We start from the raw sequence: 16869 nt of genomic DNA, 5'->3' as shown, positions 1-16869 counted from the left end.
TCTGACAATGCTCTTAATTTGCCTCGGTCATGGATGTTGGTCTCAGATACAAAGTTTTGCGTCATAATGGATTCTTTTTCTTTTTACAGTTTTAAGCGACACAGTGAAAGAACAAAGGCGTTTTCGCTCTTTTTCACTTCTGACTGTAACCGGGTAAATTTGTGGGTTAGTGAAGTTTAGCTTTGCTTAAGTGCATTTCGCCTGGCAGACTGGGTTCTTTCTTAATATCTAGTTTAAGACACTTTATAAGTGCCACATCAGTTGCTGTAATGACTCCTGTTTATTCATGGTTTTCTTTAATAATCTTGCTTTTTAATTAAAAAAAAAAAGGCTGTTTCTCTCTGTTTTAAATTTTTCTTTTTATCTTGCATCGGATAAATTAAAGGCTCTAGACTTTAAGTAGCAATTGACTTTTCCTTTAAACACATTCTGATTATGTGGCATGCAGCTTCGGTAACATGACATATTCTGGGCAGAAAAACAATGTTTACAGCTGAAGCTTGTGGCAGTTCAGTTGATTGTTTTTGAATACTTTGCATATAGCGTAAACCAAGCATTCCCAAAGTCAAAATTCATATTTCTTCTACGGATTGTATACAAAAGATGGTTGCCGCCAACACTTGAAACCTTGAATTAAGCATTGTGGTCGTGTTCTTTTTTTAAACTGAATGTGTTTGTGCTTGACAGGCTCAAAAGCTACTTCTCAATCACAAGTCGGACTCGCCCTAAAGAATACACCCGCTTCATTGTTGATTTGACTTTAAATAAGACCGTCATTTACAGAGTGCACATTAGAAAGATTTAAAAATAGCAAAAAAAAGTGACCATACAAAGGTCTATGGGGTTTGTTTCCTCACAGACTCTTGTAGAGTTGGGTTTCAGGATTTTGTTTTTTTGAAGGCCCTTGTACTTTGGCTTCAGTTTTCAGACCTCCATGAGATGTCCATCTTTTAGAAGTTAAATTTTTTTCACAAAGAGACACTCTGTAACCTCTTATGGTAATAAAAGGTAGATGTACATAACATGGGTCTAGCGCCTTAAACCTGCATTCTTTTTAATAGCCACTAGGGGGGTTCTATAAAAGTCTATAGGACAACAGCACTTCTGGCTTGACCATTAAACACTTTCCTTTAATGGCTCAGTCACTCATTTTGGTGAAATTTTGGTTATTCTAAGTTTCTGAAAGGTGGGTTATCCAGGGCATGCTCATTAGTTGACATTAGCCAATAAGCATGCAATGCCATAGTCAAGAGTTCCCTCTTGCTTGTCACATCTTATTTGAAATGGTGGCCTTGAGGCTTTGAAAAGCAATGAGGGTGGCAGAAACGTGGGAATATGACAAAGGAAAGAGGCAAAAGACACTGACAGTGCCAGACATACCCAGTGAAAGTGCTTGATTGTTTTCTTTGAGTTGTTGAAACGTGTGAAAACCAAAGGCAAACGGGGGGAAGAAAAGTCATAGAAGCTATGAGAACTTTAACAGAAAATGTAACACATTTTCTTCATGTGTGTTCAGATGTGTGTGTCGATGTTTATCTATCATGGATTGGCCTCCCCTGAGCGCTGTGGGACCATCTTGACGGAAAACGGTACAAAAGGCAGCCGACATCCAAACAAGAGCTTTGAATGTCCTTCCAAAAGTCTGGAGCCCTGAAGACTACTTGAAGACATTAGAAGAAAGTCTGCCTAAGAGAGGTTGTTCTGTGTTGAAGAATAAAGATGGTCGTGCCAAACTGACTTTCAAGCTTGTCCGAAATGAAAAAAAAAAGTCCAGTTTTGCCTCACTTACCGTCTTTTCATGTATGTTTGCACTGCTAGTTTCCATTTCCTAGCAAAATATAAAGATATGAACAATGGCTCAAGACTTTTGCAAAGTACTGTATACCTGGTAAATCACATACATCGTTCAATGCTTGTGTGCTCTAGAGTGACAGCAGACACCAGATGCTGTGAGTCAGAAAGACATGGTGTAAGCCAGACATCAGCTGACTGAACATGTTGGCAAAACATGAAACCCGCAAGCTCTAGTGTCAGCAGACTACAAGAAACTCCTCACATGTTCTTCATCCTCTTCCAAAGAATACTTTTTACATTAGCCTGTGACTTCACCAAGCTACTGTAGATTAGTGGTGTGTTGAAGGGACAAAAAAGGTCAGCAAAGATGATGTTATACTAGTCGAAACCAATGCCATATATGGCTATTGGCTAAACCCACAACAACTACTATTAAGGCAACACACCCACACAGGTCAGGCCAGATCACGTGCTTTGTGTTTTCTCGCTGCAGTGTTCATGAGTGTGCCAATTGTGGCAGTTATCACGGGGTTTCTGCAGAGTCAGGCTTGTGTTACAAGGCTGGGGAGCATTTAGAGCTGCCTCTACGGCCTTTGTGCTCACTTCTCCGCTCACTAAACTCAGACGCAATACAGATCACATTTTCCAGGTTTACTGGTTGTATTACCCTCATAAAATACTCAATGTGTGGGGTTAGTTATAAGGTGTAAAATGGCATAATCGTGCAATAAGAGCCAGAGTCGTCTGACGTTACCTAGGAGGTATTTAAGGGTAAAGTTAGGTCGTGGATAAGTTGTTGATGCCGTATTTGGTACATTTGCATTAGGCCAGCTGTAGCAGAGCATACCTCTGCTGGAAGTGCATTCAGGTGAATACATAGTCAAGCAATTCTTTGTTTCCTTAAGCCATGAATGTACAGTGTGGACACACTATGGAACCTACTTAAGTGGAATAATAAAATATTTGTACAACTCCAGCTTACAGGAAATTCGCTTTCATTTTTGTATCCTGAAAGCTCCTTTGTTCAGACTAATAATGAAGTCACAAGCTGATGCTGAGTCATTCATAATAAAACCAAACAGGATGAAAGAAAATTAAATAACGGTGATGGTTATTTCCAGAAAATGTATAAATAAGTCCTTAAGAGCAAAACCTAGCAACTTGTGCCTTCATACTCAGACGAGCCAACAGTAAATATATTTATTTGAAGATAAATAATCTTTTGACCATCGCATTCACCATGATCATATTTTACAAATGACTTTTTCTTTTTTTAAGATGCCTTAAAAACACCTGAATTAAAAAACTAGCAAGACTGTTATTGATGCTAAAGATTAAGAATTTAGGTGAATACTCAGATACTAAGCAATATTAAAAATTGCTATCAGATTAGATAGTCATTTAAAACAGTATTGATAGCAACAGCGCCATATTCGCCATATCCCCCCTTCCCTCGCTAGCAGCTGAAATGACTGACATGCACAGCACTGAATAACAATTTATGAGGAATTGGAAATATTACATTTTACACTGAAATATTAAACAGTTATCATTAATCTTGTTGTTAATGGTGGAGCTAGGCAGCAAACATGATCAGTCCTGCTTGTCTGAAATGTTAATAGACATGGTTAGTTTAACAAGATAATGCAATTATATTCATCTTAAAAGTTTTACGTTTGTCTTAAAGCCCCAGATAGAAAAGAAAAGCCTACAACAACTAAATAAAAATAGTGGTAGCTCATATTACCAGCTCTATTTGATCAACAATGGAAATGTAGTCCCAAGTGATTAGAGGCACAGCACGATCTCAGAGAGCCTAAAAATACTGATGTCTTTTTTGCACTTTCTAAGAGAGTCTTATATATATACCTTGCAATTATGTTACTTTATTTTGTAAGACAACTTAAAAACAAAAAAAAGAAAAATACTTCTAAGTGACAACCCTAGTATGCATGTCAGGTTACATGTGCTGAATAAAGGTGAATACCATACTTTGGTATATTTTGGGACATATGACCACCAGTCATACAGCTCTAGGATACACTCTAAGGGGGAATGATGGGGCCAGCAGCAACTACTGGCTGCCCGGCTGGATTGCAGCTCTATGCACGAGAGCCTAAATAAACATCAACCTCAGTCTCTTGCTGACAGGACATGAATGTGTGTGGGGCAGCCAGAGGAGTGTGTGGCTACCAGCGGTCGCATGTGTTCCTCAAGTATCTATGTCCATGTGTATTTGCACGTATGTGCGCGTGAGTGTTCGTGTCCACATAACCAACTTGGAGAATTCAAACCCTCAAGTTTCTGAATTACATCTTTATCTTCCTCTCTTTCCCCCAGTTACATCTAAATCAGCCCCCGCTGAGCTATGTCTGGCAGCCACGGCCTCCACTGCCCATCCTTTGTCCGTTAAAAATACCATCGGTGCACTCCAGTGACCACACCTCCATATATCTCTGTATTTCCGCATCACACTAAAGTTCAAATACTACAAGAAAAAAGATTAAGAAACAAATGTTGAAAACATAATCACTGGTTTCTTTTATTCTGTGGCTGTTCATAAAGTTAGACTGCAAAATAATTGTACAAGTGAACTACAAAATCACTATTGAGTGTACATGTTTTTGGCACATGCAACTGGCATGATAGACAGCACGGCGGCTTATTTTTGACTGTGAGGGGCACTATGAAACCACATATACTCGACTTTTATTACTTGACTTTTTATTCCACTGCTAAAGAGGAAACGATTTGTGTTTTTAGCACCATTTACATGTCTGTGCACCTTTGTATGAGCAACATTATGCAAAAAACTACCCATCTGAATTTCATAAAACTCAGTGAAGAGGTGGGGCATGAGCAAACAAAGATTTCTGAAATGACTTATTGTCTTTTAAAATCGCATGATAGGACACCAGCCTTGGTGCAGGATCCACGCTGAGTGAAATATTTACAAAGTCTACATTAGAAAACAAATAGAAAATAATGTTTATCTGAGCATCTACATTTTGACCAGCTCTAAGAAAATGACACTAAGCCATGAACTGAGATAAACTTAGCTCATTAGCTCTACTTCATTGCTTCACTTCCATGTTTGGTCCAAAGGCCAGAGAAGTGGTGGAAGTTCTTTATATCAAGAACACATAAACTATATTAATGCACTCATTATACTTTCATTAGGATTTTTGAGGGATCCTATGTCCATTATGTGGTTTCAACCTCAGGGTTAGAACAGGGTATTTTCACAGAGCTCCCCGTGCAGGAAGACCAGACCAGCTAAATGCCATAATCAATCAATTTCCTACTCAGCAATTAGACCTGGTCCTCGAGCTTCCATAACCTTTTATCCCCCTAAAGCCTGTGCTACATGGTTCAAAAGAGGCTGTGTGGCCTGATCGGCGTGACCCATTATAACACACCTTTGAGATCTGAAGCTTTAATAACTCTCAGGCAAGGAGAATAACTGTGCACTGGGTAGGAACTGGGAGACCCTTGACACTTGAAAGAGAAAGATTCCTCCAGATACGATCGGATTAGCATGGGGGGTCCATAAATCATGTTTTTGCAATAATTCAAAGACAACACCGTGTTTGATGGTATAAAGACATGCACATACAGAAACAGGATGCCTTCAGGCTGTCTGGAAAAAGAGGGTTATTGGCAAGATGGAAGAATTATGTTGCAGAGCTGCAGGACAGGTATACTGAGCTCTTCTAACTACACATTGCCAAAATATTTCCACCTACTCTGTATTAAATATACATATAGATAACTGTTGAATAAGGCAGTTTTTCATTCCAACATCAAACATCTTGACACAGTAACTAATGAGACATAAAGGAAGATTGTTCAAAGCAGTCGCAGCGGAACTTCTGCTTTCTGCAGAAAATGCCCCAAGCAGACTCATTCATCAATCTTCAGGAGGAGAGAGGCAAATATTTTCAAGCTTAGCCTATGAATAATTTGGAATACAGGAAGCATTGTTACACATATATTTTAAACATCATCTCCTTAAAATATTCAAATGTTAAATGAACTGCACTCAGTTGGACTCCTGGAGCAATTTTTAACAAAAAAATAAAGCTTAGGGATTTCCTCCTAGGGGAGTAAATGATGCTTGACATGGTGGCTGTGCAGAGTGTGTGTGTGATCTACTGGTAGACTGACTGATGGCAGGTTCCAGGCCATTTGCTGCTGTTTAATTCCTAAAGAGTAGATCACCCCTGGGGTTGTATGATGAAGAAGCTGGAGCTTGGACCCTGATGGAATTATAAATCAGAGGCAAGCTGAGGGCGATAACGAAGGGTGGATGACTGTGTGTGTCTGTGTGTGCGAGGGAGAGAGAGAGTAGACACGAGTACAGCTACAACACTGAAAACACTGACAGGTGAAGTGAATAACACTGAGTGTGTCATTACAATGCAAAGTTCTGTATGTACACTTTGGGTCCTGGCCTTGGTGTGATTGTTACTTTACCCTGCACCCTAAGACCTGTTGTACACGAAGACCCCTCAGTGCATCCCAACACCTTCTAAAAACTGTTCATGAAGGCAGCCCTACATCCCAATCTCATCAAACATCTGCATGATGCACGAAAACAAGTCCGATCCACAAAAGCCCCCAATCCCACAACCTACAGGAACCAATGGATCAGCTAGCTATTGTATTTGAGTAATTTCTGGAATGTTTCCATTACTCTCTCTTTTTAATGTAAAGTAACTTTGGTTTAAATGTGATACATAAATAAAAGCTTGTTATGTACCTACAAAAGAGTATGAGGGCCAGCGGAAAGATTTTGGTGTCATGACTTTTCTTTTTTTCTTTTTTATCTGAATTTTGACTGAAACTGAGAATTCTGACTTTTTCCCCTCAGACATCTAACAATCTATTTCTGACTAATCTGTAGCTCCTAGGGTAGTGGTTGTAAATGGTGCTTGACAGTGGTGTGTGTGTGTGTGTGTGTGTGTGTGTGTGTGTGTGTGTGTGTGTGTGTGTGTGTGTGTGTGTGTGTGTGTGTGAGAGAGAGAGAGAGAGAGAGATCTACTGATAGACTGATGGCAGGTTCCAGGTCATTTGCTGCTGTGTTATTCAGAAGGCATTCCAGAGGGCACCCCTGGGGTTGTATAGAAATTCTGACTTTTTGTTTCTAAAAACTGTGAAAAAATCAGCATTTTCGAAAAAATTTCATAATTCTGGAATTTTTTTTTTAAAGTCATGACCAAAAACATCTATTCCGTGGCCCTAATCCTTGTCTTACTTTTAGAAGGGTTCAAAAGCATGAAAATAGCAGTTTATAGTCCATTAAAGGTTCTCAACACAGGGCATAGAGAATCACAAACCTGAATACTCAAAGTTAAACATCTAACACATTGTAGATTTTAAAACAAAAGCGCAAAAAGTAAATTCTGAACTATAATAAACCTAAGATCAATAAAATATTTGCTAATAACAGGTATTTATTTGAAAAGGCATTAAAGGTGCGATTTCTTTCCGGTGATCATGTCCTCTCAGTCAGTTTGTAAGTCAGTGCCAGTTGGAACAAAGCACACCACCACACTCACACATGCACATAAATACCACCAATCATGAGCGGACAGACAGCCTTCATCCCCTACTCTGACAAAAATGGGGTCAGTTCTGCACACATTCAACCACCAACGAAAGAGGATCCCCCAAAATTACCACTCTGAGAGAGCCTGAAGAAACCAGTGACTTCATGTCTACTGCAGTTATACTGATTTACTCACGTTCAACCCTCTCAACTCCCACCGCAGCCCAGAAGACCTCCCTCTCCCGCTTCCCCATCCCCCTCTGTGTGTGTTAGCATCTTACATCCGTCCTCTATCTCAATTGTCTCTGAGGCCCTACAGACACTCACACATTTACCAGCCAAACTCAGCACCAGAGCTGTAAGGATAATACACTGTGCTATCAGTGACAGATAAGAGAGGTCAGACACAGATTCATTCCAAACGATTCCATAAACACAGTTGAACAGTCTCCGTATTCTTGTCTGCAATGACTAGCTCACAGTTGACGGTTCTTGGAGATTCAGCATGGAGGATCTCCAAAACCAGACTATAAACAAGCTGTAAACTCTCATGACAACATCAAGATACAGATTATCCCCTGAAGCAAGAAATGACAAGAACTGTATAGCAGAAAAGCAGCAGAAAATTACTTACACCACACACAAAAAAATCTCAAAATCTATAAAATAAATTCAGAATTCAGATTGAAATGCCAAGGCAAACACCAGAACGAATGTTACTTTGGGTGTTTGGGCAAATGGATTTTATGGATTTAAGAGATTCCCGGGCATGGTGCTGATTGATCCGTTCCTGTCTGTGTATGTATACTTTTGTGCATGTCTAAAGCATGTGGTTAATTAATTACAGTCTTGACATGTCCAGATTAGCTCTTGGGAGGGGAACTGATAAAGGAAGAAGATCATTAATCTCATCCTTCCGCACAGACATAAGGTCTAAACACAATATCCAGTGCTTAATGTAGTTTTCTTCACTAAAGATCTGAGGTGGAAAATACATGTAGAAGCATTGAAATCCTTGAATAGTTTCCTCATTTCAGTAAAAAACTATTTCCGAAATTATTTTATTGTTTCAGTTTCCTTTCAAAGTAAAAATTATAAGCCTAACAAATTATCCCCCTGTTACCCATATTTATTCACCATAACCACGATCATCGCAGATGATAATCATATTTCTGCAACTACAGCAGAACCCCTTTTAGTGTCCCTCATCCTGAAACTGGGGTCCAACATGATGGGCAGGAGTGCAGCATATAAATTAGCAAACATCACCCCCTGGTGGCAGGCAAAAACTAAACCATATTGGTTTCTTGGGGACTCACCACAGGTGTAGATGACGCTGAGGTACTTCCTGGTGCCAGCGTAACACGGATCTCCAAACTCTCTCGTGGAAGCTCGGATGAGACAGGTTTTCTTTCCCTGGCAGCGGTTGGTCAAAACCTGCAGAGCCACGGACGACTGGCACTCTGGAATAAAGACAGAGATGGGGAAACATATGTAATACTCTGTTGTAAAACCATGCTTGTTACCTCCCACATCTCAGTAATGTCTATTGCACTGGATCATCAACTATAGTCTACAGAAAAATTCCACCAGCATTGTAAAATGTTGATTTCTGTTAAAAATACAGGCAAACGCATTTTTAAAAAAAATGAAGATTTCTGTTAACATATTTTCTATATAAATGGACTGAAAGTCCAAACTACTTCCCCTATAACTATTATCAATTTACATTTCTTATGCTCTGTGTTCTTAGATGGCATGACACTCACAAAGACACACACATACACACACATCTCAGATCCCATGATGGAGTTTGTGTCCACATCAGACCCACATAGAGAACCTTCCGCAGGCCTTACATTGTCTAAAGGATATCTGATCCAATACATGTGGGTGTGTGAGTGTTTGTGTATGGAGACCAGTCAAAGTAATGGATACGCCTCTCATACATCATCGCTAAGCACCAGCCAACTCCTCTCCTCATTTTTTGGCTTTGATTTCATTCCTTTATTCCATAATTGTAACACAGCTGCAGAAGATGACATGGCACTTCTAAGCCAATAATCTGCAAATGAGCTAAACAGCAAAGGAAATATAAAAGTACTCAAAGGTGCGGTCCCAGTGGAATTCCCATTCTACATATCTCCACATGACTCCAGTGACACTAAGGATAAAGGTGTGAGAAGCACTAATCAACTCCTGTTGTGGTCTTGTGGGAATGTGGATGGCCCTTGGTTCCACATGGATGCTTCCCGGGCCCCCCACGGGCCATCTAACCCCTAAAAACAACACAAGGAAATGAGCCTTTGAAAATGGACACTCGGCTGTCTTGGTGGCCTACGCAGAAGGAGAAGTGCAGGAAAAAGCTATCGAGGGCATGCTGGCTAAGACTTGGTTCAAGTGTCACCAAGCCTCAACAAATTATGGCCAAAGGTTAAATGTCATAGCCTGGAAGTGTTTGAGGGTAATCTAGCGGTCATGCATAATATCAAAATTGGGAATTCCTTGGATGGCCTCTGTAACCGTGCAGGCCTGTCTTATAATAAGGAGATTTATTTACAGTTTATGTTATATAACTAAATTGCAGGGAAATCTGTTTCATAAATCTTGTGTGGTCACAGGTCACAGCATATGCAAAGCGTTAAGCTTCTCAATGAAGTAAGCCTGAATCACTGTTGGTTCAATTGGACACAGATCAAACGGGTACACCCCCAGCTGGAGCTGACATAGTGGAATTCCCAACCAGGATATAGTGAGGTGAAAGCCTGTGGGAACCAGTGAGAGTAACTGGATATGAAGGACCATAACTCAAAGGTGGAATAATTCCTGCTGTCACTTAAAACATGTGGAGTAATGTAAAAAAAAAAAAAAAAAAATTATTTTAATTCTGCCATCAGTCTTAAACTTATAGGAAAAACTTGGTTTTTAATTTGTTTATCATTTTTTTTAAATTATGAAAATGGCAACTCAACTTTGTTTTGATTTATTAAATTACAAATTTTCTTACCTTACCGTTAAATTTGCAGTGCCAGACTTTACATGTTGAGCTGCATCCTGAGGACAGGACAGAAGTAGGACTATGGTACAAGTCATTAAGTACATTTGACGTGTAGGTACATCTAAGTACAACTGCACAACAGATGAAAAAAGTTGCACGGTCACATGAGCCTTGATTTCTACTGCAGCATTCAGAGGAAGCACGAGAATGTGCTTAATCTGATTGTGCGTCAGAATTCACCCTGGCTCGTATCTAAGGTTCAGCCAGCTGATGGTGGCATAATGGTGTGAGGGATAATTTCTTGGCACATTTTGGACCCCCTAGCACTAGTTGAGCATCATTTCAATTCCACACCCTTCCTGAGTATTGTTGCTGACTATATCCATCCCTTTTATGACCGCACAGTAACCATCTTAATATGGCTGGTTCCAGCAGAATAACTCACCATGTCTCAAAGCTTAGATCATCTCAAACTGGTTTCTTGAACATGTACTCAGTTGGCCTCCTCAATCCCCACTTCTCAATCAAAAAGGGATGTGGTGAAATGAGAGATTTGCATCATAGAACAAATCTGCAGCAACTGTGTGATGCTACCATGTTAATATGGAACAGAATCTCAGAGGAATCTATGCCGAAATAACACAGGTCTGAAAGCAAAAGGGGGTTCAACCCAGTATTACCAAGGTATACCTAATAAAGTGGTGAGGAAGCGTTTAATGTGAAAGTTTATTATCCGTATTAGCAGTTTATTATCTGTTTATGTAAGACAAACTGATAAGCAGTCTGTGTCTATGACAGAGATCAATGGTGTAACTATTGGCTTTTATTTCCTTTATTAATCACATTCTATTTTTCTATAATATGTACATTTGTACTAGTTGATTTTATGATCACTGTTTATAGCAATATATAAATATATTACAGCCGTTACATAATTACATAATTTCCTTAGGGCTTAATAAAGTATTCTGATTCTGATTCAGTTCAATAACCTCCTGCTCTGACGAATGTGCCTTAATTTTCTCTGCCGCTCTTTTTTCCTGTCCGGAGGGCCTGACAAGCCAAGTCCACTGACAGACAGACCCCCATTAGCTGCACCTTAGATTCGCTGACTGGGTGATTAGCTGAGCACAGAGCTCACAGAAAATGGGGTGGGACGAGATAGAGAGGATGGAGACACACATGTATTCTTTGTTCACCAGCTCAGCCACACACAGAATTTCTATGTAGTTTAAAAGAACACTCCCAAGGGCCTGACCTCCTCTGGCTCTCATTAGTGGTCTTAACACAGAGAGACAAGCATACAACAGTTCCCCTCTCTCTCTCTCACACACACACATACACACGGCATGAATAACCCCTGTTACCTCTAACCTTTACCCTCTCCAATTTTCCAAGCTTGGGCCACCACCCCTCTATCCTCCACACACCCAACAAGGACAGGACTATAGCTCAGAAGAGTAGGTCCATAGTCAAGAGAAGCAGCATATGAGGAAAGGGAGGAGCTTCCTGGATACACACACACATGCACACAGATTCACATGCATACACAAACAAACACACACTTACTCTCAATGATGACTAATTACAGCAGGAAACATAAACTGAGGTCACATACAGAAAAGCACCTACAAGTACTTTTCTTAAAAGGAATTACACAGTTCGAAAAGTTACTGAGCTGATTTCCTAATACAATGAAAGGGCGATTCTAGGTGGAGAAACCACCTAAAGCTGTGTGATGTGGCATTTCATGTCATTCAATTGTTTTAAAAGAAAAAAAAGATAATAATTTATCCAGTAGAAAGCCACATCTTGAGTTTCACTCATCACAGAGCACGTGTATTAAGCCTGATGTCCTGTAAGGTTAGTGCATTTTCACTGTCATACATTCTGAGGTTGGTGTGCAGCAACTGTGTGTTTTCAAATAAACACAACACACCTCAGAGCACATACATATCCAAACACACAAATGAACACACACGTGCAAAGAGCACAGCAACCTTTCCTAGTAAATTGTCACTACAACCACCATAACAGTCCAAGTTTTCCACCCACGCACACCTTTCCTGGAATTTCAAGACAATGGATGGAAAACACTCGACTCCTCTTTCGTTCTGACTCATCGGCAATACGTATCATTTAATAGGGAGGTTTAACTCATTGTTGTGGGATTTAAACTCTTTGTGTAATAGAAGAGCGACTTTCAGATATGGTGATAAGGTGAAAGGATCTGCACACGCCAAATGCTTTCAGTAGACGTCAATGATACATTGACAGACAACCTTTTACCCGAGGTAACACCACACGCATTTACCCCAAAATGTTCTTTCACTTCTCTGGAAACATATTTTACAGCCAGACATAAACAATACTTTTCAAAAGTCTTGAGCCACCCCTCATATCGTCGTGTTTTGCTTGCAAGGAGCAGGAACTTGAGATTTTTTTTGAAGTGATCTTTAGCTATAGTAGTTTTTCTTTAAACATTGGCTGCTTTTTCACTCATTTTAATTCCAGTCCTCGTCCCTGACCATTTTCAGATGACTCTTTTGTTGGTTAAGCCAATTAACACCAACCTTTGAATCATTCATGCATAAAAAAGGCACCTAATTCAAGGGATGAATCAGCGTTGTGTCTACACTTAACAAACAACTTTAAATGTATCTTTAGGCACTTTGTTACAAGCAGCCTGTCACAAAAACACAAAGTTTGTGTCCATTACTTTAGCTGAATCTGCGATCAGAAGACTATTTAAAGAAATTATAAGAAATTTTGCCTAAAGGAGTTCGGGCTCTGTTTAAGAATAAAGGTGGTCATATGGAATACAAACTCTATTTTTGCCACATATGCTGTACTCCTATGCATGTTTCTGTAAATAACTCCAATTGTTTCTTATATTCTTAGTAAAATATAAAGGGCTTGATGACTTTTGCACAGTACTGTACAGAGGATTTTCCTTGTGTGGGTTTGTAAGGCGATAGCAAGTTATGTCACAATCATTCCAGCAAATCAGAGAATTTGGTATGTGTGCTATGTGTGTTATCACCTTAACCCTGCATGAGCTTGTTATCATAGAAAACATGCAGCCTGAGAAATTCATGATAGCCAGTATACAAATGTCATTGATGATATTTTTGCAAACTTTAGGAAAAACAGTCAACCAGTAACAATTTGTTGACAGAAATCTGTCAACTCAGGTCTTTCAGGACTGATTTAAATAGACAGACCTGCACATTTAACATAAATCTACATCTATATCTATATCAGCAAAGTCCAAAACAGCATAAACATGCTACTTATCTGCTCTGCATCTATTAGTGTCTGCAATAAATACAGACAGAGTTACAGTGAAGTATCTCACACCCTAAAAATGGAACAAGCAGTCCAAAATGGAAGTATTAAAGTGTGCAGCTGTGCACAATAATCTAGTATCCAACCTGCAAATAGACTAAAGTCTGAACCATCGTTTTCAAAGCACACACTCAAAAGGGAAAGCACAGTGGCCTTCCTTTTATTTTAGAAAAAAACACACACTCTAAGATCCTGCATGCCAAGCATGGGGGGCTATTTAGATGTCAAGAGGTATGTATCATGGTAATGGGGCAGATGAGAGAGGAGGGCTGAAGCAGGCCCCTTTACTTTGAGGATTCTTCATCGCCGCCAAAAGCCGTCCAACTCCGCCACTCCCACCCAGAAGACAAGATCAAAGAGTCCTTGTGTTGTGAGTACATGTCTATGTACATACTTGTTTTTTCCTGGTATACTTTTCCAGGACTTTTGCATTCAAAAGGAAAGCAGACAGTGGTTTTCCATGGCATAAATTCCTTGCGGCAAATCTAATTAAGTTAAATAAGTTGACTAGAAAATTACCTCCAGAAGAATTTGTTTGTTAGACAACAGCTAGCACAAGTTATCACAAAAAATTTTCGTCTATTTGGCAGGTGGCTGGTGTTAAATTGTTTAAATTTTTGCATCTAACAGTGTACAAGCAAAGCACTGTAATATTCCTTAACATTACACTATGCACAGCATACCTGGGCCGTGCAGTCAGCTGTGTGAGTTCAGCGGTTGATCCCACACCTCAGGCTGCAACTTTGCCAGGAAGGTTTGAGAGATTACCATAACCTATTCCGTTTAGCACATTTGAACCCGCATTTAAGGAAACTTAAATTCAAAACAGACACAAAACCAACTTGCGTTTACAGCGACTGCCAGCCTCAAGATTAATTCAGACATGCAGAACCACAAATACACACATGCAGTTGAGGCTCCACACTGCTTCGGGAGGGTAAAAAAAGAAGGGGGAAAGCATTTAGAAATAATTAACAGTGTTTGTCTAAGCTGTCACTTAAGACACCCTCACTTCCTGCTCCAGGTGACATGAGAGCCACATTAAAGATAGAGATGACAGGGGAAATCCCACTACAGCACCACCAGACTGTCTCAGGGGGTGGTTGTGGGTGAGTGCAGTGTTTACATGCACACACATGTGTGTATGTGATGGAGAGAGGAAAACTCATTCTATAAAGTGGGCGAACAGCCGTTTGTGTGTATCTGAGTCTCCAGTCGACATAAACACACTAATGGTGAATATGTGATTTTTCAGTAAACACCACGTCTCCCCTGCTTCAATTAGATTTTTAATCAATACTCAGAGCTACTGTATTTAACCCCAGAGTCTGAAACCATATCTCAAACCAGCCCTGTCTCACCTGCTACACCTACTTGCCACATGTCTGGTCCAATGCTTCCTCCTTGTACAGAGGAAAAGACTACCTGCCAAAAGGGTCAAGGCCACCACAACAGCACCTGTGGTTAAACTAATACTAATACTTGCCACGGATCCAAGTTTAAAGTCATTAACATTCCTCTAAACAAGGCCAGGGGTACATTTGGTTATCCCATGCACTCACACATGCACATAACAAACATGCATACTTGGAGGGAACTCAATATGTTCCTTTTCAACAGTCCAAACTCAGTGCTTTTGATGACAGGGACATCTGATCTACATTCCTCCTCATTCCCCTGGCAATGTGTGCACGTTAGTGTGTGTCTACCTGATGCTCAGTGGTGGTTTTCTTTATCTCAAAATGCTCCGAGAACAAGATGATGAAATGACAAAAGGTAAATTGCTTCTAAAAGTGAAATTATCAACCAGTGATTGTGGAAGAAGTGCAAAGAGGTTTGAATAGATGACATCAGGGATGGGTGTGACAGACCAGTGTTTGCTCTAGAGCCTCTCAGTCAAAGAAAGTGGAAGAAATGAAGGAATAAAGGTTTCCAAACCACAACAGCATCTCAAGGCAATATCGCCCACGTCAAAGACATTTCATGAAGGGGGGATTCAGCAGGTGTTTTGAACCTGACTGTATTTGTAGTTCTCTTTGTGGTTCACTGGAGTTCGAGTCCAGGCGTGTAACGCTCATTATTAAAACCTTTTCATTTTTAACATCTGCTCAATGTAATGACACCTGAATGTTTTGATTATGTCTTCGCTGCAAGGCTTTTTTGTCTTTTAGCAAAAAAACGGCGACCTGAAGTTGCACTCTTCCCATTCATTAATATGTATAAGAGCATTAGCACGACAAGGAGACTCTTTTTAACTTCATGCAAACACATGTAGGCCTGATTTGCATGCCAAGCTAGTGTCTTGTTTTATGACTCCTTACTTATTACTCCTCCCCTGACCTCGGACTGACCCCTAAATTGATTATATGAGGAATGATACAAATGTGCAAAAAGTGTCACCTTTCATGAAAATACATGACACAATCACACGATCGAGGCACCTTCGTAAAAAAGGAAGTCATTGAATGATCACGAACTATAAAAAAAACCTGCCAAAAAATACAGCTTTCAAGAGCGAAGTAGATTTTTAAACACTGCATACTTGAAGTGACAGAAAAGGAAAACAAGAAGGTTTCTCACCTACTGATGGAGACCTCCTGTGGAGAAGGGGACACTCGAGGGTGCCCTGCAGAGTTCGGCCGAACATGGCGGAGTAGACGGCGATCTGCATTCCCTGTTTGCAGCTTAGCCTCATCTTATCTTCCTCACAGACCACCTTACTCTTATACTCATCTGTGGATACAGAGAGAGAAAGAAGAAAGCTTGTCAACCAAAAACAACACATATTCTGTAAAGGTGAAAAAAAATTATTTAATAATATTTGATATAAGTTTTCATTTCCTGGATATTTGCTGATTAGATACAAATTAGAACCACTAAATTAGAACCTCTGCTTAGCAGTTTATCATATGCGCAGAGCACAGACTCCATTTTTCATTCAGAGTAATGGGCATGAGACAGAGGGAGGACAGATTGGTGGACATGTAGAGCCATGCAGAGGCATTCCTCTGACACATCCACCCAAAGTGACCTGTGACAGCAAGAAGTAGCTCCACTGGCCTGCAACTAAAAACACAACAGCAGAGTGTTTCTATATCCATGTGGGAAGTGGAACAGGAATGCAGAAAAGACAAGTGAGAGAGAAAGCAAAGAAAATGTTCAGGACCAGTTTGTTATA

At 40.0% G+C, this 16869-nt stretch overlaps 1 protein-coding gene across 1 annotated transcript in view; it reads right to left on the bottom strand.

Moving 5' to 3' along the window:
* The window catches only part of eva1aa (eva-1 homolog A, regulator of programmed cell death a), a 76005-nt gene that overhangs the window by 33711 nt on the left and 25425 nt on the right, over positions 1-16869 (bottom strand). Inside the window, exons 4-5 of the mRNA XM_084952940.1 lie at positions 16272-16424; positions 8665-8808 (exon numbers count right to left, since the gene is read on the bottom strand). Of these exons, the coding sequence (XP_084809066.1) occupies positions 8665-8808; positions 16272-16424 (297 nt within the window). The remainder of the gene's footprint in view (positions 1-8664; positions 8809-16271; positions 16425-16869) is intronic.

The sequence above is a fragment of the Perissodus microlepis genome, chromosome 15, assembly GCF_051167445.1.
Source record: "Perissodus microlepis isolate ML-2025 ecotype Zambia chromosome 15, ASM5116744v1, whole genome shotgun sequence".
Taxonomy (NCBI): domain Eukaryota; kingdom Metazoa; phylum Chordata; class Actinopteri; order Cichliformes; family Cichlidae; genus Perissodus; species Perissodus microlepis.
The sequence above is the reverse complement of the archived record's forward strand: the minus strand, read 5'-3'. Positions and strand labels throughout refer to the sequence as shown.